The sequence below is a fragment of the Phyllostomus discolor genome, chromosome 2, assembly GCF_004126475.2.
Source record: "Phyllostomus discolor isolate MPI-MPIP mPhyDis1 chromosome 2, mPhyDis1.pri.v3, whole genome shotgun sequence".
Lineage (NCBI taxonomy): Eukaryota > Metazoa > Chordata > Mammalia > Chiroptera > Phyllostomidae > Phyllostomus > Phyllostomus discolor.
Genome location: NC_040904.2, coordinates 124,391,956 through 124,414,784, shown reverse-complemented (window position 1 = coordinate 124,414,784; position 22,829 = coordinate 124,391,956). Strand labels below are relative to the sequence as shown.

Sequence of the window (22,829 nt, the reverse complement as noted above, 5' to 3'; positions counted from 1 at the left end):
TGACTGGGAAATGAACTGGCAACCTTCTGGTTCTCAGGCTGGCACTTAATCCACTGAGCCAAGTAGCCATGGCTAAACCTATTTTCTTCTCTGTAAAATGAAATCGGTGAAACCTACAGCTTTGGGTATGAATGCTTTACATGTGTTAAAAGAGATAAATAAATGCTTGCCAAGGTGAACATGCACTTGGGCATAGCTTTAGCACTATTCTTTCTCTCTTAGAAATTCTCTCAAAGGAACTCAGTCCTCCCACACCTCAGTCTAAATCACTGGCTTAGCAAGGACTTCCGGCCAAGATGGAGGCGTAGATAGACAAACTGTGCCCAGATCCTCACACAACCAAAATAAGGACAACAACAATTTAGAAACAAAAAACAACCAGTACTGACAGAAAACTGAATTATGGAAGTCCAACAACCAAGGAATTAAAGTAGACACATTCATCCAGACTGGTAGGAGGGGTGGGGTCAGGTGACCTGGTGGAGAGGGGTCGTGGCAAAAAGAGCAGTGGCTGGCGGACTGCGGGTGCACAAGGCAGTAATGGGCAGACCCCAGGTGCGCAGGCAGCGGCTGGTGGACCCTGGGTGTATGGGGCGACAGCGGGCAGACCCAGCGACGTGGTGGATTGGGGCAAGGTGCACAAGGAGGCTGGTGGACCTCATGGTCCCACATTTGTGTGGAGTGAAAAAGACCTCGAAACTGGGGAGTGGGAACCAGGCGAAACCAGGGAGTGAGACAGACCGTGCAACCTAGGGTCCCAGTGCGGGGAAATAAAGCCTCAAAACACCAACTGAAAACACCTGTAGGGTTTGAGGTGCCAGGAGAAACTCCCAGCCTACCAGGAGAATTTGTTGGAGAGACCCACAAGGTCCTAGAACATACACAAGTCCACCCACATGGGAATCAGCACCAGAAGGGGCCAATTTGCTTGGGGGAAGTGGGGGAAGTGACTGAAATCCGGCAGAGAGCAGAGCAAGGGCCATTGTTCCCTCTCAGACCCCTGCCCCACATACAACATCACAACCCAGCGACTAGGTTGCCCTGCCCAGGTGAACACCTAAGGCTTCACCCCTCACTATGTAACAGGCGTGTCAAAACCAAAAAAAAAAAAAAAAAGAAAGAAAAAATGACCCAAACGAAAGAACAGATCAAAGCTCTGGAAAAAATATAACTAAGCGATGAAGAGATAGCCAACCTATCAGATGCACAGTTCAAAACACTGATAATCAGGATGCTCACAGAATTGGTTGAATCTGGTCACAAATTAGATTAAAAAGTGAAGGCTACACTAAGTGAAATAAAGGAAAATGTATAGGGAACCAATAGTGATGGGAAGGAAACTGAGACTGAAATCAATGGAGTGGACCAGAAGGAAGAAAGAAATATACAATCAGAAAAGAATGAAGAAACAAGAATTCAAAAAAACGAGGAGAGGCTTAGGAACCTCCGGGACATCTTTAAACGTTCCAACATCCAAATCATAGGGGTGTCAGAAGGAGAGGAAGAGCAACAAGTGGAAAAGATATCTGAACAAATAAATAATAAAGGAGAAATTCCCCAATCTGGCAAAGGAAATAGACTTCCAGGAAGTCCAGGAAGCTCAGAGACTCCCAAAGAAGTTGGACCCAAGGAGGAACACACCAAGGCACATCATAACTACATTACCCAAGATTAAAATGAAGGAGAGAATCCTAGAAGCAGCAAGAGATAGGAGGCAGTTACCTACAAAGGAGTTCCCATCAGACTGTCAGCTGATTTCTCAAAAGAGACCTTACAGGCAAGAAGGGGCTGGAAAGATGTATTGCAGGTCATGAAAAGCAAGGACCTACGTTCAAGATCGCTCTATCCAGCAAAGCTATCATTTAGAATGGAAGGGCAGATAAAGTGCTTCCCATACAAAGTAAAAGCTAAAAGAATGCATCATCACCAAGTCTTTATGAAATGTTAAAGGGACTTATCTAAGAAGAAGAAGATGATCAAAACTATGAACAGTAAAATGACAACAAACTCGAAACTACCAACAACTGAACATAAACACAAAAACAAAAACAAACTAAACAAACAAGTAGAACAGGAACAGAATCACAGAAATGGAGATCACATGGAGGGTTATTAACAGGGGAGTGGAAGGAGGAGAGAGGGGAAAAAGGTACAGAGAATAAGTAGCATAGATGGTAGGTAGAAAATAGACAGGGGGAGGGTAAGAATAGTATGGGAAATGTAGAAACTAAAGAACTTATAAATATGACACATGGACATGAACTAAAGCGGGGGGAATGTGGGTGGGAGGGGGTGTTCAGGGTAGAGCAGAGTGAAGAGGGGAAGTGGGACAACTGTAATAGCATAATCAATAAAATATATTTGAAAAATACAATAAAACAACAACAACAACAACAAAACCACTGGCTTAGCGATGGCCCAGAGATCCTCACTGACTGGTCAGAATTTCTACTACCATTATCTCCATGAGATACATTTGAATAGCAGAGAAGTTCCTGAAGTAAAAAAAGGAGAGTGAAGGTCTGTATGGGCATAAGGAATTATGGAATGTCAGGCCAGAGAAGAGGATCTCTGGGTACAATGGAAAGAAGACCAGGGATTAAAGGTCTGGTTCTAGTTCTGATTATATCACTTATTGGGCATGTGAATTTGGTGTAGGTTATCTTAAACCGAGGCTTATGAAGTTTGTTTGCTATCCCATTTGTTGTAAGAAATAAAACACATGATATAGATGTAAAAATGCTCTGTAAGCTCGAAGGTGCCCCATTACAATGTAGATGTCAGGTTTTAGGACATGGGAAGAGTGGTACTGGGATCATGGAGTTACTTATACTCTAATATCCACATAGCCCAGAATAAAAATTGCTCTGGATACAAAAGTTCTGCTACCATACCTAATGTTCATTGAAATCTTTCCCTTTGAATTCTTTGCAAACCAGGTTTTTTTTGGTCTCTTGGCTAGCCTTGGCCCATTTTAGAAAGTTTAGCCTGACATCTCTAACCAAGCCTCTGTAATCTGGGAAAAGAACCTTTGTGGTTTGACCTGCCATCTTTGTGGTTTGACTTGACTCTGACATTCTTGGGAAGCCAAAGACCAGAGCCCATTCATCAGTTTTTAAATGATAGAAATTATTTTTCTTATCAGGTGCAACTTCTGCAATATGATCCTGGGCCATTCTGAGTCAGGTGCCAGGGCTGAAGTGGGTGAGCAAAGCAACAATGGAAATCATTAGAACAACCAGTGAGCATCTCATTAAATTGACATGACAATAAACAGACATTGGTGGCCATATCAGGCTACCAAAATTTGTCACCATGAATACCTCAACCCACATGCTTGTCTCTGGACCTGAGGGAGGATGACAGCTAGCTCAGTTAACTGAAAATGGAATTCAGGTTTCAAAGTCCAGATCCTTCGCTGCTATGAAATCACTAGGAGTCAAAAAGGGATTTCAAGTAAGCAGTCTGAACTCAGGGTCTGGGGGTGAGGACTATCTCAGTGCTGAGGAGGCAACCACTGCAAGAAATAAAATAGAAGAGGGAGAGAGTAGAACCCACAAGGGTTTTTTGGCCTCCTTATCCCTCTCCACCCCTTCACCCTCTCACCATAAGTAGGGAAAGGAATGATCTATCCCAGGCTCCCCTTGAGTGCTGTGTTGGCTGCACTGAGTTCACTTCAGGCTCTGGACTCCTATTAAGCCAGCATCCACTTCTTCCAGCCACCATTGTGATCATCTACCAGGACCTCAACAGCTATGATGAGATGTTCTATGACATCCACAATCTAGGAGATCGCAGACAGGCTGTGCCTGAAGGTGGAGGGAAAGATGGTCAGTAGGAGAGAGGATGATATAGATGACTCGCTCAGTGGTGGAAAGGCCTCCGCTGATAGCCCGGAGGGTGAAGGTACTGAAAGCACAGTCATCACTGGTGTTGATATTGTCATAAACCATCATTTTCAGAAAACCAGCTTCACAAAAGCCCAGCCTGCAAGCAGTACATAAAAGATTGCATGAAATCAATCAAAGGGAACCTGGAGAAACAGAGACCAGAAAGAGTGAAGCCTTTTATGACAGGGGCTGCAGAACAAATCAAGCACATCTGTGCTAATTTCAAAAGCTGCCAGTTCTCGACTGGTGACAACATGAATCCAGATGGTATGGTTGCTCTGCTGGACTACTGTGAGGACAGTGTAACCCCATATATGGCTTTCTTTTAGGATGGTTTAGAAATGGAAAAGTATTAACAAATGTGGCAATTTGGTCCATCACCCGCCATCATATATGGCTGCTGCTTTTCATCCACACACCAGGACTTGGATAGACAAGACTGATGTCATCCTATGCTCTTAATTTATTTTGACCTTGATTTATTCCAAGTGGAGGCATTGTTTTTAAGAAAAGAAATATCATGTAGGTTGTCTAAAAATAAAATGCATTTAAACTAAAAAAAAGTATGCCCTGGCTGGGGTGGCTTGGTTGGTTGGGCATTGTTCCACAAGGTGAAAGATCCCAGGTTCTGTTCCTGATCAGGGCACATGCCTGCGTTGCAGGTTCGGTATACACCCCTTTCCTCTCCCCGTCTGGAGGAGTGCGAGAGGCAACTGATCACTGTTTCTCTCTCACATAGATGTTTTTCTCCCTCTCTCCTTCTCTTTCTCTCTGGGAAAAAGAAAAGGTGCAGCAAGTGAGAAGAGGAGGGCACAGAATGGAAGCTCTAGAGCGATCTTTTTCCTTTTCTGAATTTCTTTATAATTTACTTTTTGGACCAAAAACTGAGCCTTTACAATGTCAGATTCATTTTTCTGTGGGATAGCTTTTCTTCTAAAGTAACAGCATGCTCTCTGTTTTACATCTCTTCCGGTTCCCACATAGTAGACACTTCAAGGGTTTGGTTGATTGAATTGATTGCCTATGTTCTGTCAGGAGGGCTGGTCTTGAGGTCCGTATCCATGACAAAGTCCTGAAAGTGACTCAGCTTTACCTCCAGTCTCAAGCCTGGTTGTCCCCAATGAGAGAGAGACTCTATTTACAGGGACCCTGGTCACCTCCCACCTGCCTCAGCCAAGCTTGCACATATATGCTGGCTTCTCCCGTCTTGGTCTTTTGGGGAGAAAGAGATGGGAAGTGCACATAGCTGTGGTTTGGAACTTCACAGAGACATTTCCCTGAGGCTATTGATTATCAGAGAATTATCCTTCAGATTCACCTTTTGCTAAACAACTACACTGAAAGTTCTGGGGGATGTTCACTCCAGGTGCTACTTTCACTCTCAAACGTCACTGAGTGACAAATGGGCATTGTGCTGTGAAGAGGAGCAGAGTTTGCCAATCCAGAATGTATCACTTTGGGATATTGGTCATTTCAGGCTGGTTAATTTTATGAAACAGCTGACCTGGGAGAAGTCTGAAAACCAAGTAGAAGTTACCTTTTGTAAAAGGACATTTATATTTGTAAGGGAATCTCAATTTCTAAAGGTGTTCCCTTCACTGTACCAGGGCGTGCCCTCACTACCAAAGGAGAAGGTGTGGACTTAAATCTGCATTAACAGTGTTCCCCTTGCTTACTGGGCTCGTCCTGGTAAACTCCTGTAACTGACTCTCTGCACCCAATATCTTTGTCTTTAGCCGAAGGTGGTATTTATTTACTTATTTAATATTTTTAAATTTTTTAAAATTTTATTTTATTCCTTTATTTATTTTTAGAGAGAGGGGAAGGGAAGGAGAAAGAGGGAGAGAAACATCAATGTGTGGTTGCCTCTTACATGCCCTGTATTGGGGACCTGGCCTGCAACCCAGGCATGTACCTGATTGGGAATTGAACTGGCCACCCTTTGGTTCACAGGCCAGAGCTCAGTCCACTGAGCTACACCAGCCAGGGCTATTTAATGTTTTTTAAAAATTAATTGTTGTTCAGTTACAGTTGTCCTCATTTTCCCCCTTATTATTCTCTCCCCCTCCCCCATCTTCCACATTCAGTCCTTTCCCCCCTCCCATTGTCTTTGTCCATGTGTCACAGGTGGGCACTGGTAACCAAGTTCTTGGTGATCAAGGACAAAGAATTGAACCGAATACACAGAGTTTATAACATAAAGAAAGAGAGCAGATTTGTTAAGCAATAGTACACTCCACAGAACATGGGAGTGGGCCAACTCTGAGCAGAAATTGACCTCAGGGACGGGAGGGATTCTGTTCTTATAGGGCGGATCCTTCCTGGCTAGTTTTGGTGGGCTTTTATTGCACACATACAAGTAGTTACATTACTTTAAAGCTACTGTGCATGTGGTCTCCCATGATTTTTCTTGACTGGCCACCGGAGAAGGGGGTCACACAATGTTAACTTATTATAATGCTATTATAATGAAGCAGGGGTTGTGTAGCATCTTCTGCACAGGTGTATTTATGAGTCACCATGATTCAGTGCTTTTCCAGAAAGCAGGGACAACTGGGCTTGGAATAGGGTCTGTGTCCTGTATTGATGTCCTTTATCTTACCCCTGGGGCACCTGTGGAGTTTCCTCCTTCCTATCTCCTGTCTCATATGGGTCCATTATACATGTTCCTTGACTCTTCCCCTTCTTTCCTCCATTGTCCCCCTTCCCCTTCCCCTCTGGTCACTGTAGTTTGTTCTTTATTTCCATGTCTCTGTTTCTATTTTGCTTGAATGCTTGTTTTGCTGATTTTAAAAGGTGGTGGCTTCCACCAGTTTGGTTACTTAGCTTTCCTGGGTCTCTCCCATGTATACAGAAGGTGTACATATTATTAAACTTTTAATTTGTTTTTGTCTTGCTAATCTGTTTTGTGTTAATTTGGTTATTTCTTCAGCCAGAAGAACTTGAAGGGCAGAGGATAATTTTTCCTCCTGGGTAATGCTACAGACTGAGGATTGGAAGTTCCCACTTTTGAAGCCTCATAGTGAAGTAGGGGTCAAAAGTGAGTCTGTCCATTATCAGTGAGTGAGGCCATTGTAAATTCTACTAAAGCTCCAAGGAAGGCAGGGTTGCGCAGGGTTGGGTTGGCCCAACAAAGCTTCATAGAACCCAAAATGGACCTTGCAGAAAGGGTCAAACCTGACTAACTAGAAAAGAAAATGTGTTGAAGGGCAGTGAATAAACTCATTTTAGTTGGAGCACAAAGTAAAAAAGGTTTTGGAAGACCTTGAATTCAGATTTGCAGTTTGCATTTTAATCAGTAAGTACCGAGAAGCCATTAAATCTTTCTGACCAGGTGTATAGATGTGTAAGAGAATTTGGTAAAGACTAGCTGGTAGTAGCAGCAAGAAGGGCTAGGGTGGGGTGAGGGAGCCTGAAGTCCAGGGAGCCAGTTGAGGAAAATTTGCAATAGTCCAGTAGAGACAACTGGACTAAAGTGGTAACAGTGAAAAGGGAAAACATAGCCCTCTGTTCTATGAACTTGTCTTGGAACATTATTTGCATGTTATTAATTTGATTTTAAAGTGTCCGGAATGCTTTTGTATTTCCACTTTCTCCATCATCTCCTGATCATTTTTCTCAGGAGGAACAGTGGAAAATAAAATTACATTATTACCTTCTGAATGACCTGAGGAAATTTACTCTGCTCCTTTGGACCTTAATTATCTCATTTAAATCAGATAATGTTTTACCTGCCTGAAGGCAGAGAACTAGAATACTGCAGAATGTCTTGATGATCTTTTCAACTTTAGTGAGTTATGTTTTTTGATTTTTAATTCTTTTTCAGAACCCTCTACCATCTACTCTCTCCCAACAGGTATTTCATCATAGTCTGGGAAAAGTTACCTGGGATTCATCCTGAGGGCCATATAACTTCCCAGTAGCTCCTGGAGATGTGTTTGAGGCTGGGAAGGAATGGTCTTCATAGCCTCCCTGGAAGAGCAAACTAGCTGAATCAAGTGGCCATTGCCTCCCAACTAATAGTGTCTATTCTTGTTACCTAAAGTAGAGAGTAGGATCAGTGTAGGCCACGAAAGGCCCTGAAACCAAAATCTCAGGCGTCACCCCAACACGAGCCCCCACCTGCGCCCCGCATCTACCCAGCTTCACTTCTGCTTGGGTAGCAACACGATCCAGTGCCTGGGAGGTACCTCAGTTTCCTTCAGTCATGCAGAGTTCACATCATAACCCGACCCCATCTGCACCCCACTCATCCCCAGTCGGCGGGGGGCGCCAGTTACCAGTCCTGGGGCCTCACCGCCTGCTGCGCGCGCGGTCTCATTCCCAGGTCTCCTGGGGGTGGGGCCCACCTGTGCTCTGGGGCGGGGACCGGCCTGGGCGGGGGCGGGACAGGTGGGTGCGCCACAGCGGCCAAAGCTGGGAGGAAGCCGGAGCTGGAGAGGGAGAGAGGAGGGGCGGGTTGGCAGGCACCTCGGGAACCTCTCGGTGGGCTGTGTGTGAGAGCGAGTCGAGAAGGAGGGAGGCAGCGCGCCTATGACTGGGAGAGGCGTGCAGAGGAGAGTCGCGCGCGGAGGACACTCGGGAAGGAGGAGCCGGGCTCTGCTCCTGTAGGGACCTGGGGCTGGCGCGCAGCGCTCGTTCCTCTGACAGACCCCTGACGCGCGGAGCATGAGCCCGAGTCCCGTTGGAGCGCTGCTGGGGGAGACGGCCTCGGCTCAGCCCTGAGACGCTGGACTGGGGTTGGGACCCCGCGCGCCCGGGGCGCTGGGCCCAGCGGTGGGGCTGGGGCTGGCGCTGGGGCTGGGGCTTGCGGCGGCCGCCGGGGCGCAACGCTATGGGGAGTCCCCGCGCTGCGCTGCTCCTCCTGCTCCTGCGCCCGGTCAAGCTGCTGCGGCGGCGCTTCCGGCTGCTGCTGGTTCTCGCCGTGGTGTCCGTGGGGCTCTGGACTCTTTATTTGGAACTGGTGGCGTCAGCCCAGGTCGGCGGGAATCCCCTGAACCGGAGTAAGTAGCACCGGGCCGGGGGGCGGGAGAGGGCGCGGAGGTGGGAACGGGTAGTACCGCTGGCTCAAACACTGGGGAGAGCCGACTCTCATCCTCAGACCCGATTTTGAACTCGTTTTCGTCTCCAGGTGCCCGGCGTTGCCCCACTGCCTACCGGGGGAGGAAGGGCCAAGGCCGGGCCTGGCCGCCGGGATACATGGGGTCGGGCATCCTGGGGGCTGCCTGCTTCTCTCCTCGGAGGGCGACGGGAAGAGAAGCTCCCCCTGCCCCGTGGAAATGCTGGCCCAGACTTGGGGCACTTCCAGCGGCGCCAGGCTTGCAGTTCCTCAGGAGGAGACACGCGCGGTGCACGCGCGGGCTGTAGATTTGTGTCTGGGACGCCCTCGGCCGTCTCAACCGAGGCCACGCGCCCTGGTCTGCGCGGCCCAAACTTTGCTCACCGCTTTCATAAGGCTCGCTCCATTTCCTCTCCTGATGCATTTTCCGCGGTTCTTTATTTTTAACAATACCTCTTAGAGCCACCTCTCCTCCCCCCCTTCCCGTAGACCATGCTACTCGCCTCCCAGCCCCTTCCTCTTCCTCCAAGTCTCCCACCTCCTCATTGAGCCGTGCCCTCTCTTAGTCCTCGCTATTTCTACAGCTAGTTATCTGAAGCCCTCCTTGGGAACCCTGCGTAATTCACCAAGCTCCCAAAATTTACTCAAGGAAACAATGCACAGCACATGGTACACTTAATGCCTTTGAACTTAGTCAAGGCAACTTTTTTCTGTGTCTCAGCTTTCTCCTGGGAAAATGTGGAGGGGCCGGTCTCTTTCTTTTTACTTCAACAGGTATGGCTCTTCGAGGTGATTTACAATTTACTATTGGTGGAAGTAATAAGTAAAACTCTGATTGTGTCAGGGACTGTAAAAGGGCAATATAATAGCTGGAAGAAGTGGAGAGACTCCCAGAACTACCAGATTCTCTTCCCAAGTCCAAGGGGCAGAGTTCACAGTTCTAGCACATCTGTCATGCCTGCACTTTCCCCTCCCAGGAAACAGAAGGAATAACTGACGAAATTACTGGTTAGAAGATTCTCTGACATGTCCTTGCGTCAGCTGCTTTGCCCAGAGTTGGGTGTGGTGCTTTGTCTCCTGTAACCAAAGAGGGAATCACTAGGGTCAGTAATTGAGCTGGTTCAGGGTAGAGATAATGTTTATGGTGGAACCTCTCACTGTGTTGCAGTTGAAATAATCCTGGTTGTGAGTTGGGAGACTGAGGTTCCAATCCTGGTTCTGTCTCTAAGTAGTTGGGAAATCAAGAGAAAAATGGCAGCTTCTAAGGTAGAAGGGGGAGGTTGGGCCAAATAATCTGCAAGGTTTCTTTCAGAGAGCTCAACATATCATGAGGAACACAGTTCTACAGCTCTAAGTAGGAGACTTCTTCCTCTCCATGACCCAGATCTGCCTTCCCATAGCTAGTTCTTCCCTTCTCAGAGCCTTGTTTTCCCCTCTGAAAGACAGAACGAATCTACTCTTCCATTCCCTTCATAGTCCCAAGTGGATGAGCCCAGTTGGAGTGTGTGCAGGTGGGAGGCCCTGGAAGAGACCTTTCTTCTTTTCTCCTTGGGACACCCCTTCTCAATATTATTAGTGTGGTAGCCAGTGAGAGTCTCTGCACAAATTAAAAACAGAGGAAGGCATTTGTTTCATGACCCTGGAATCAGTAACCTCCCTTCCCCCCCCCTCCCCCCCCCCCCCCCGACACATTTATCTCTTGTGTGCTTTGTCGGCAGAGACCAGAAGCAGTTTGCCATAATCAGATCTCACACTCTGGCTCCAGGTGGCTATCTCATCCTTCGCCATCAATTGTTGGGTCTCTTTGGTTTTCCTTCGAGAAGAATCTTAACTCTGACTGGGTTTCCTTATTTTTTGTTTCCTTTTCCATACTGACTCTTCTCCAGAACAATGTTCCCAGTTTCCTATTCCAGAATTGGCTTTCTGTTTCCTGAACCATCATTTTTAATGAGAGTCCAAGCTTGGACACTGATGGATCCCTTAGAACCCTGAAACCCGTTGGCTCTACAGGGTGACTTTTCACGCTGGCCGTCTCATTGGGTTCTACTTTTTCCCTTGATTTCCTTTTGGAATGAAATTTAGACAGTGGCTGTGGTTTCTGGCTCCTTGTCTCCCATCCTTCTTTGTTTATCAGAAGTGCAGACACCTTGTATCAAAGACCCCTTGTCCTTATGGGTCTTACTCGCAGCTCAGAGCTATTCCTCTGAAGGGAGAGCAGGGTGAGGTAGGAAGGGAGTCGCTAGCATTCCCTCCTCTATAGCCTGGCCAATCCACAGCAACCAGAGTAGTAAAACTTCTCCTTCCAGGACTGTACCCGTGGCCTTGACCACAGCAACCAGAGTCCCATCTTGGCTCTGCTCCCCAACAAGCCATCCTGCCTCCTCCCTATAGCAGTCCCTGCCAGCTCACTATACCACCAGCTTTCCTGTCATCTCTAGGGCTGCCCTTCATTACCAAGAACCTTTCATTTGCTCGTCCCTGTGTGACTGGTACATCAGTCTGGTGGTGGAAGAAGTATATGGAGAGATGGCAGTCACAAACCCTAGGGTGGTGAAGTAATGACAGGGGAGCAGGCTTCCTGCTTTGTCTTTATGGAATGGCTCAGTAGTTTAAGATATGGATGGTGTGCAATTTGGGCTCCATATGTAAAAAAAGATGCAACCACAGTTGGAGTAACTTCAAAGAAAAGCAACCCAAATCATTAACAGATAGAAAATGGGTCCCCGAGACAAAATAATTAGAGCTGTTCACTCACTCATTTACACAAATGTTTATTTAGCACATACCTTAAGCAAGGCATTGTGCTGTGTGACTTAGATACAGTGATGACTGAGGTTATGGCTTCTGCTCTCTCAACAGCTTTCTCTCTAGGAGGGGAGTTTGGGTGCGCATGTAAAAATAATCTGCATGTGAAACCATCACTAAGTTTTACAAATGTAGAATCTAGATGATGTTGTGACACTTCTGGTAATGGGACACAGCCTTTTCAATTAATGACATGGGAATGGTGACACTTCAGGAGATCTTGAGGAGTTGGTAAGATTTTAATGGATACAGAAAGAGAAGGCTACTCTAGTCAGAAAGAGCAGTATAAGCAAAGACCAAGAGGCGGGAGAAGCTAGTGTGTGCAGATGTTGAGCCTTTGGGTTTGGTGCAGAGGGTATGAAGGAGAATATGGAATGGTGCTATATTATGAAGGACTTAGAATAACATCCGTAAAGAATGGCATTTATAGATAATAGTAGTTGAAAGTTTTAGAATAGGGTAGCCATATCGAGTGGGACAGGCAAGGATAATGACAAGACAACAATACTTTGGTAGGGATGCCTACACAGGGTACTACAGGTCCCTTGCGGTGGCTCACATTCACCCTTTAGCTGCTGGGTCACAAAGTTCTCCTGGGGACAAGGTGGTAGTGGGGCATTCAGAGGGCCTGGGGTGGTCACTGTATCCCAACTCGTTCACAAGTGTTTCAGTATTTTATTAACTGGTATAGCTGTACCAGTATGTACCAGCTGAAAAGCAGTGCTGGGAACAGACTATTATTGGAAGTTAAAGACTCTCCATTCTGGCAGGTTTTAACAGGTTATACCCATTTGTTCAGACTGAGTTAGCTAAGTCCCTCCTGAGGGCAGAGGTCTGGACTAAAATGGTTTCTAGGTTCTTTGCTCTATAAGTGGCCTGCTGGGACCAACTTGATGCTGGAGCCAAGAGATGGTCTTTGGGCACAAAGCCAGGACTGAATGACACTGTGCACCAGTTTCTTTCTGGATCTCCCAAGGCCGATTCTTGTATGTCCCCTCTTAAGTGCTAGGTTTACCTGCTGAACCCCAAGTATTCTCAAACTCAGGAATTGATGAGCTTTCCCTGCCTTAAATCTCTAACACATCTCTCTGGTTGGCTCTTGTGGTTTCTAACTGACTTGGAGTGGCTGAGGAGGCACACCCACAGGTGTCAGGCCGATGCTTCAGCTCCCGGGTCACCACAGCCGTTGTGATTTGGAAAGGATACAAACCCTCCAGTAACAGAGGTAACTTTGGGCAGAACAGTAATCTGAGATGCAGGCAGGGAGAGAGGGAGAAACAAATAAGACAGATGTGTGGGCAGAACGAGGACAGTGTGGCTTAGAGTTGAACTCAGCACAGGCGAGTTGGAGAAGGGAAGCACAACTGCTTCACGTGTGTCCTGTGGCCTGGGACTCCGTCTCTTGCTGCCCTGGCTGGGCTGGTCCTCTTTCCTGTGCTACCTCTGGCTCCTGTTCCTATGTCCTACCTACCCGACTTTATGTTACCATTCTGGTGACCCAAAGGCTGTGTATAACTTCAAATCAGTATTCAAATCTGGTCACACACTAGGCACTCAAACAAATATCTTCTGGTTATGGATGGTAAGCTTAGAATTTCTGAGCTCTTGACAGTTTTGTTTCCACTGGCAGATGCTTTGTTTATCAGTGACCAATCTAAGAATAGAACATAGGAGTTGTTGTTCCACGTACCACAATACATATAAAAAATAGCCTTTAAACATGAATTTGAAGGATAAGAATTAAACCATCACCCTGGCTGGTGTGACTCAGCAGGTTGGAATGTCATCCTGTAAACTGGAAGGTCGAAGGTTTGATTCCTGGTCAGGGCACAAGCCTGGGTTGCAGGTTCCTGTCAAGATGCATGTCAGAGGCAGCCGATCAGTGTTTCTCGCTTTGATGTTTCTTTCCCTCTCTTTCTCCCTCCCTCCCACTCTTTCTAAAATCAATAAGCATGTCTTTAGTGAGGATAAAAAAAATTAAGCCTTCAATGCTTTTTTATCATAAAAGTGTTTTCTTTGGCCCTGTCACTGTATACCAGGAATGCAGTATGTGACAACAGGAGACTCCCAGATGTGGTGTCTCTTCCCTGGTCTCTTCAGTTCCTGTTCCTGCATGGCCAGCAGAATTGCAGTGACACAACTGCTCTTTCTATCCTGTCCATCACCCAGGGCCCCTCAGTCTGAGCTCAGGCCCCATTCACCTGCTGGACAGTGCTGGGCTGCTTACTACTCCCTGTGCTGGGAGGCGTTCAGGCACCCTGTGTGGTTATAACTGCTTTTCGACACAAGGCCTTCTGAAGCAACCACCTCTGTGCTGGTTTTAGGAGTGGCTGGTAGTTGCACTGCAGTAATTTTCCAGGCCATGTCTTTGCCCTGGAGCCTGGTCTTGCCCTCTAGTGCCGAGCTTTATGGAGCAGAGCAGTGCAGCCGCCATAGTACAGTTTGCTTTGGAATGGGGCCTAGAGGTTGTTCTTGGAGTTGGCTGCTCACTGGCTAGCTCTCTCTACCAAGTTCCACCAGTCTCAAAATCTACCCTTTTATTTTCCATGAGCACTTTTCCTTATATCCAAGAATGATGAGGTCTAAAGTAGGCCAACCGTACATTTTTGCACTCTCAGACAATCCTCCTTTGACCCTGTGATCCACAATTAATAGATTTCTATGTTGTCTGATATAAAAAACTACTGGAAGAGGTGAAAATAGTTTGGATGGTGTGTATAGAGGGCATTGGGGAATATATAGAGGGAATATGTTATACTTCTGAGCCAAGCAAGGTGGATAGATCTTTAAATTTTAACACTCTTAGATTCCAAAAAGTGCTGCTTTTAGTGTTAGAAGTATCCACGACACAAGTAAGAATGAGTATTATTTTTACCTTATGATTTTTAGTAATTTTTTATGCTAAAGTTTTTAAAAATTTCTTAACTACTAACCAACTTTTTAGAAAAGGATGCAAATTGTCTTTGTAGTCTCTGGTTGAGTGTGTGTGTGTGTGTGTGTGTGTGTGTATGTGTTTAAACTTTTCATTGAAGTATCTTATATGTATGGAAAGGTGCACATATGAGGGTACGGCTTCATGTTTCCACACACTGAACGTGTCTGTGCAAGCAATGAGCACCTCGATGAAGAAACAGAACATCACTAGTACCCGCCCCATATCCCCCTTTGGGCTCCCTTTCAGTCATTACCATAAGCATAGATATACTAACTTAGGAAGTGGCCAGGAAAGGCCGAGGATCTAAACGCTATGAGGTCCAGCCCTGTGAAATTCTCCATTTGAGCTGCTACAAGGATAGGATTGAGAAATATTGTGTTTCCTATGTATGAGAGCCTTCCCAAAATATTGGAAATAGCCATGCTTCTCTTGAGCAATCAATTTGTTTTCATTTTCATTGGCCTGGAAGTTGTAAAATCACTCAGACCCTGGCCGGTGTGGCTCAGTTGGTTGGAGCATAGTTCTGTAACCAAAAGGTTGCAGGTTTGATTTCCGGTCAGGGCACATACCAAGGTTGCGGGTTTGATCCCTGGTCCTGGCGCTGTACATCCCCAGTCCGGTTGTATGAGGGAGGCAACCCGTCAACACTTCTCTCTTGAATCACATGGATGTTTCTCTCCCTTCCTCTGTCTCTAAAAAAAACAATGAAAAAATGTCTTTGGGTGAGGATAAAAAAAAAACAAAAACAAAGAATACTCTTTGTACTGGTGTTTCTCCTTTTGTACTGGTTATTAGAAAGCCTCAGAATTCAATTTTTGATCCTGGGAGAAGTGTAAAAGATTTTATGGTCTTCATTTTGGTGTCATTTTATGCCTGTACCTTTATTTTCATCCCACAACTACTTCTAGTTTATGTCATTTTACATGCTACGGTTCTTGTAAGCCACTTAAAATTTTTTTGTACCAAATCAAGGCATAAAATAAGTGGATTAAAGTGCTATGATATACATAAATGTGAAGGAGAAATTAACACTCACCTAATACCACTACTCTGACCAGAGATTATTGGGGAAAAAGGTATAATAAGCACTGATAAGTAGATGCTGGATTCTGAAATACCTTAAACAAGATTCTAAATTAAAAATAAAAACAAAAACAAAAAAGCTCAAAAATTATTTTTTGTATGTGTGTCTTTAGTTAGGTATTGAAAAATTGAATGACATTCAAAAATGAATTCCTACTTATGTATGAAAAGAATATCAAAAGCTTGGGCTTTACTGATAGGTGTTGGGGCCTGAGCCACCTTTATTTTATTTTATTTTATTTTAATTATATATATATATATTTTAAAGATTTTATTTATTTTTAGAGAGAGGGGAAGAGAGGGAGAGAAACATCAGTGTGTGAGAGATACATCAATTGGTTGCCTCTCAAATACCCCCCAACAGGGGACTTGGCCCACAACCCAGGCATGTGCCCTGGGAATCGAACCAGTGACCCTTAGGTTTACAGGCCAACACTGAGTCCACTGAGTCACACCAGCCAGGGCACCACCTTTATTTTAAACAATGATGTGAATACAAGAAAAATTCAGTAATGCTTGGGGCACCCCTGTCACTACTGATGAAACAACCCAGGTGAGTGGCCAGGAAAGCCAGGAAGCTCAAGTTCATCATGTGGACTTGATGGGGCACTGTGAGGGTGAAGATCTGTGGCCACTGCCCAGCCTGTGGCATATGGATGCATAAAGTCACAAACATCAGAGATCCAGTCGCTTAACAAATAGATGAGAAAAGAAGCCAAGGAAGAGATATTACCTGCCTTCTCTACCCATTTCTTTCAAAGTGTTCTGTGGTGTGGAGCAGAGGTTCTCACTCCATAGCAGTTAGAATTGTGCTTTATTGTGTCAGGACCTGGGAGGAGGGCCCAAGAATGGGAGAAGGAAAAAGAAAGGTGGGGTGGGAATACAGAGATGACATAATGGTTGGAATGATTTTATGTATAAATGCCCAAGAAATTGAGTGATGTGTATTTTTCAGTGTTTTTTTTTCTTTACTTTGCAAATCTTGAATGACTGCAGAGGTGATTCATTTTAAAACAAAGTAAAATGTTTATAGAACGGTTAACTTTTTTATAGGGTCCAAGTGGGATAAAAAGCATTGATGGTTCCTGGAAAAAATTAAGGAATTTGAAGACAGGGCAGAATTCAAATCCAAGCTCCATTACTCACCAGTTGCAAGACTTTGTACAAGGAGTTTCCTACTTTTCAAGCCTCAGGTGGTTTATCTGGGTAACAGGGTTATAATGCCCTCTCTATAAAGCTTTCTTATAACTCAATAGGATTTAGTGAGCCTACCACATATTAGGTGCTTGATTAGATTTAACCTATGAGTAGCACGTATTAGGAGCTCAGCAAATGCTGGTAGGAATCAGAGGATGGCCGGACAGGCAGGGATGGATAGACACAGTTCTCAAGTAGCCCTTTTACCAACGCTTCTTCAACTTCTCAGTCCAAGACACAGCTGTGCCCAGTTCCTCAGCAGTCTCCAGGCCATCTATGCCTGGCACCTGCCACCAAATACACATTCTTTTTTTAAATTTATTTATTTTTAGAGATAGGGAAAGGGAGAGAATAAGAGGGAGAGAAACATTGATGTGTGAGAAAAAACATAGATTGGCTGCCTCTCACAGGACCCATCCAGGGACCTGGTCTGCAACCCAGACATGTGTCCTGACCAGGAATTGAAAAAGTAACCCTTTGGTTTGCAAGTCGAATCCCAATCCACTGAGCCACACCAGTCAGGGCAAATACACATTCTCTAACCACTCTTTTCTCCTTGATGTTCAGCACTGCCTCCATCCTTGCCTTCTGATCCCAGGCAAATATTTGCATTTGGGGAGAGGTGTGCGTTGAGAAGGCAAGGTGCCAACAGCTCTGAGAATGAGAGCTGTTGGGAGGATGTTCCAGGCCACAGAAACTCAGCAGTTGGGGAAAGCTATCCTGTCCCTCTGCTGCATGCCCTGGAGGACTTTGAGGATTTCCCGGGCTGGAAGGTAGGAATGTTGGGCAGGTATTTCAGCTTCAATCCTAACTCTGTAACTGACTGACAGAGGGTCCTTGGGCAAGCACCCTTTATTTTTATTTTTTAAAAAATTTACTGATTTGAGAGAGAGAAGGGGAGAGAGAGTTTCGTTGGTTGCTTCCTGAATGTGCCCCCACCGGAGAAAGAACTTTGCTACCTTGGCGCATTGGGACGACACTCCAACCAAGTGAGTTACCTGTTTAGTGCCAAACCCCTTTTCTTTGGAGGGCTTCAGTTTCCTGGTCTTTGGAGTGAGATGCCTCTTTCAAGGCTGTGCTTGGAACCTCTCCAGGGTCACTAAGGGGCCAAGGGGACAGCCAGTCTTTGACATTCTGCCCCTGGTCTTTCAAGACTCCGTTGTCTGAACTGAGAGGTGGCAGCAATCCCAATGCTTCTGGCTACTTGGCCTCCAAGGTCATCTCTCACAACATGGTCTTCATACAAGCAGTTGCCTCAAAGATTAAAGGCCTCTCTGCCGAGATCTTCTTACAAATCCTCTGATCCACTCCTTTCCACCCTGCCTGCCAACCCAGGGTTCAAATGGATGCATGTAGGCATGTGCACACACACACCCTCCCTCACCAACCAGCTGGTCTCCGAACCCTGCTCACTACCGCCTCTGAGTCAAAGATTGGCGGGGGAGGGAAGGCACTGAGGACTTCCTCAGGAACCAGGGACAAAGTCTTAATATATATTTTGAGTTTTTGGTTTTCCTTTTATAAAGGTTTTATTTATCTTTTAGAGAGAGGGAAAGGGAAGGAGAAAGAAAGAAGGGCAGAAACTTCCATGTGCGGGCGAAACATCTATCATTTGCCTCTTTCATGCTCCCAACCCAGGACCTGGCCTGTGTGACCCAGGCATGTGCCCTGACTTTGGGTCAAACCAGCGACCTTTCAGTTCGCAAGCTGGTGCTCAGTCCACTGAGCTACATCAGTCAGGGTTGGTTTGGTTTGGTTTGGTTTGGTTTGGTTTGGTTTCGTTTCCTTTCCTTTCCTTTCCTTTTCTCTTTTTTAAATTTTTATTTTTTATTTATTTCAGCTGAGTTGAGGGCCTGAGAAAGGGATGGGAGGATGGGGATCTCAGGTGAACGTCAGTAGCAGAGGCAGGGGAATTGTACAGCCACAAAGTAATTAGGGAGAGAGACTGAGGGAGAGACATCTAATCCATTTTTTTCATTTGATTCAATGACTATTTTTCAAGTATAAGTTTCATTTGGCTCTATTTAAAATTTGGTTCTTTTAAAAATATATTCTTGTTTTTAATAATTTTTAAAAAGATTTTATGTATTAATTTTTAGAGTGAGAGGAATGGAGGGAGAAAGAAGGGGAAAGAATCATTGATCAGCTGCCTCTGGAATGGCCCAACCGGGGGGACCTGTCCTACAACTTGAGGCATTTGTTCTGACTGGGAATTGAACCAGCAGTCTTCGCTTAGCAGGCAGATGCTCAATCCACTGAGCTACACAAGCCAGGGCTGTTTTTAATAATTTAAAACAAATTTATTTTTTCTATTATCTAAAGTTGTTAGTTGCCCCAAACTGAGAGGCTGCCAAAGTGTTACCTTGCTGTTTCTGACATTCACACCTTCATTTTATTGGCCCCTGAAATTTACTTTACGTGGTGAAGAGGTTAACTATGTAAATAAAGAGAAATTTGTCATATTGTCTCTACCATTTCTTAGTATTTTGCTGTATTTCCCAAAAGTCCTTTGCTTGAATTTTTAAGACTTTCTCCAGCTCCAGTAGTCTATGATTATGGGTGTGTGTATGTCTAATCAAAGGTGAATGTTTCCATTGGAGGAATATGGCATAAACTAAGTAACAGTTAAGGAAGCATGAAGCCTGTAGTGCAGAGGCCTACCTGGTGTGAAGGAGATGAGGTTGGAAAGGTGGTTGTGATGTGATTGGAGTGTTGAGTGCCAAACCACTGAGTTTGGACTTGGTAGAGAGCAACTCCAACTTTTCTAAAGCAGGGATTTGATATGATAGAAAGCAGTGTTTTTTTAATATTAATGCACTGATTCATATTTTAATTCTTCAGGCATTTATTGAACACATTTGTGTCCCAGGAATTGTGGTTACAGGTAGATTAAGCTGTTGGAAGTTTGCAGGATGGTTTGGAGATAGATAACTCAGGGGTTATTACAGTGACCTAAAGTGTGGGTGATGAGTGCCTAGCTGAGAGCTGTCAAAGGCAGAAGTGACAGAATTTGGCAGAGGAGTTTATGTAGAAGGTGAAAGGATACTGGAATTCTGGGTTTCACACAGGGTTCCCTGGCTACACTCTGCTTCCATCACTTTAGTTAAGGGCTATCTTGCATACCCAGCCTCTCAAAAATGTTCTCAGGAGGAAAAAAGTGCTTTCATTTCTCCTGACACTTTCTTTCTGGGACGTGGATACAAAGGGACTAGGAGACAGATGTTCATTCAACACATACTTATTGAGCACTCACTCAAATATGCCAGGTGATGTTGTATGGATTAGGGACATAGAAGGGAACCAGAAATTTAAAGGCTTTACTTCGATGGAGCTGCATTTCATGAGGAAGAGACAGATAATGAACATACAAAAATAGATAAGAGTTCCAGATGGTGATGAGTTTCTGAAAGAAAGTGAAACATGGTAATGGCACGAAGTTTCTGGGTGGAGGGGTGAGAGAAAAGACTCGAGGGAGAGTGCGGGAGCTCTCTAAGCAGGGCGTTCCTAACACAGGTAATTTAGGGATAGAGAACACGATTGAGGATTAAGTACTGAGCGTCAGGATTACTAGCACCCCAGGAGTTCAGAGAATGGGAGCTGGGTGGAAGAGGAGAAAATGTGGAGCAGGACCATTGTTCATACGAGGATGAGCACCTCCCTCCTGCCGCCTCCCATTGTTCTGAAAGCAGTGTCCTCCTTCGCCTCCCTGGCAGGAAGAGTCGGCCTCAACTCGGAGTAGCAGAGAGAAAGGTGCTGGCGAGGGGCTCTTGTCTGGGCCTGGGGTTGTTTTCCTCATTACAAACTTGGATCCCAAAACCAGGGTGTGAGGAGAGTGTGTCCTATTGACAGCCCAATTGGAATGAACACTGCTCCCCTTACCCTCCAAGCATTTTTTTATACCTCCGTTAGTTCACTTATTAAAGTCTGCCTTGAATCAGAGTTACTTATGTCTGTATTTGTCTCCCCCATGAGATTGTGAATTTCTAGAGTGCTAGACCTGGGCATTCTTTCTCCTTTTATCTCCCTGGTGCAGGGACTTTTTAACCTTGTGGCATACATGCACTTATAGAATCTGATGAAGAAACTGTGGACTCTCTCCCCAGAAATTTGCCTGCCCCCTTATATATTTTACATGCTCTTTCAGGGAGGTTCACAGGCCCCTGACACCTATCCATGGACCTCTAGTTAAGAATGCTGCCTGAGTACTTTGCCCAATACCTGATACATATTAGGTCCTCAGAGTCTGATTGACTTGGGATGTCCTTCCAATTAAATACCTTCACTGTAGTTGCAGGGCACAGATGTTAGGTGGGAGAAAGAGAGCCCGAAAGTAGCCCCTCTGCTAGGAGATGCAGATGAGTGTGTATAAACTTTGAAAGTAACCATTCAGGGAGAATAGCTTCACCCTCACTTCTTGTCTCTGGAGAACCCAGGTTTGGGTCTGCCTACTTTCAGCTGGTCTTCTCTCAGATTTTTTTTTAATCCTTACACAATAATATTTTCTAATGATGAGAGAGAGAGAGAGGTTGAGAGAGAGAGAGAAACATCAGTGTGAGAAACATTGAATGGTTGACTCCTGTATGCTCGCCGACTGGGGAATGAACCTGCAACCTATGTAGGTGTCCTAACTGGGGATGGAACTCACAACCTTTTGGTGTTTGGGATGATGCGCCAATCAACGGAGCCACCTGGCCAGAGCTTCGCTCAGATTCTTGAATGCTGCTCCCCAGTGTCGTGATACTCCTGCTTGCCTTTCAAAACTCTGCCCATTGCCTCCTCTCTTCCCTGAAGCCTTCTTCAATTATTTCAGTCTCAGCTGAGACCTCCCCCTTTTTTGGAAATTTTGTTGCACTGAAGTGGTCTGAAACTCACAGTTGATTTTTTCTTTTATTCCTACTTCATCTGGGTTGGTCTTGTGCACTTTAACTAGGTGTTTTAGAGAAGCCAGAGATGACTCCAAAGTATTGGCCATGGCTCTTTGCTCTCCACAAGCACTGAGGAAGTGCTTGGAAGAGGCAGGTTTTTAACTGAGAACTGAGTCTGCACAGCCTTCACTGTCCACACTTCTTCCTTAGGAGGAACAGCCCTCCTTTCTCTCTTGATGTCTGAGGTTGCTGTTGTGTCCTCCATTCCATCCACTAGTGTCTTAACTCTTCCTTGTCTTCCTTCATCATAACATGGTAGTTAAGAGCAAGTCTCTGAAGTGAGACTACCTGAGTTTGAATCCCAGCTCCAGTGCTTAGTCAGCTGGGTCTTCATCAGCAGATTCTGGAGCCTCATTGTGCTTCGGTTCCTTATCTATAAAATGGGGATATTAATAGTTCCTACCTCATTGGGTTTTTCTTGTGACAATTAAGTGAAATAATGCATATAAAGGACTTAGAACAGTTTCTGATACATAATGTTTAATAAATATTAGATGCTATATTGTTTGTCATTTAACCAGCTTTTAGAGCCCCCTTTCTCTCTTTGATTGGTTTTTGGATATTGCCTTTCACAAAGAATCCTAGAACAAGAATGTATCTCAAGAGATTTTTTTCTTAATCCTCACCTGAGGACATGCTTATTGATTTTAGACAGAGGGAAGGAAGGGAGAGAAACATCAATGTAAGAGAAACATCAATCTGTTGCCTCTTATACATGCTCTGACTGGGGACCAAACCTGCAACCTAGGCCTGTGCCCTGGCCAGGAATCGAACCTGCAACCTTTCTTTCTACGGTTGACACTCTAACCAATTGAGCCACACTGGCCAGGGCAGACCTCAGAGATTTTTAAATGCTAAGATGGGAAATATCCTCACTTCTTATTCCAGGCCAATGGCAGACATCTCCAATAAAACATGAAACTTTTTTACTGAAC

The 22,829-nt window shown here is 45.2% G+C and overlaps 1 protein-coding gene and 1 pseudogene across 1 annotated transcript in view; both read left to right on the top strand.

The window, feature by feature from the left end:
- The first annotated feature begins 540 nt into the window (after window positions 1-540).
- On the top strand, window positions 541-4,246 carry LOC114514010 (annotated as a pseudogene).
- Window positions 4,247-8,333: 4,087 nt separating this feature from the next.
- B4GALNT3 (beta-1,4-N-acetyl-galactosaminyltransferase 3) overlaps window positions 8,334-22,829 on the top strand; it is a 101,118-nt gene continuing 86,622 nt past the window's right edge. The window contains 1 exon segment of the mRNA XM_028532358.2: window positions 8,334-8,893. Within this exon segment, the coding sequence (XP_028388159.1) occupies window positions 8,725-8,893 (169 nt within the window). The 5' untranslated portion in view covers window positions 8,334-8,724.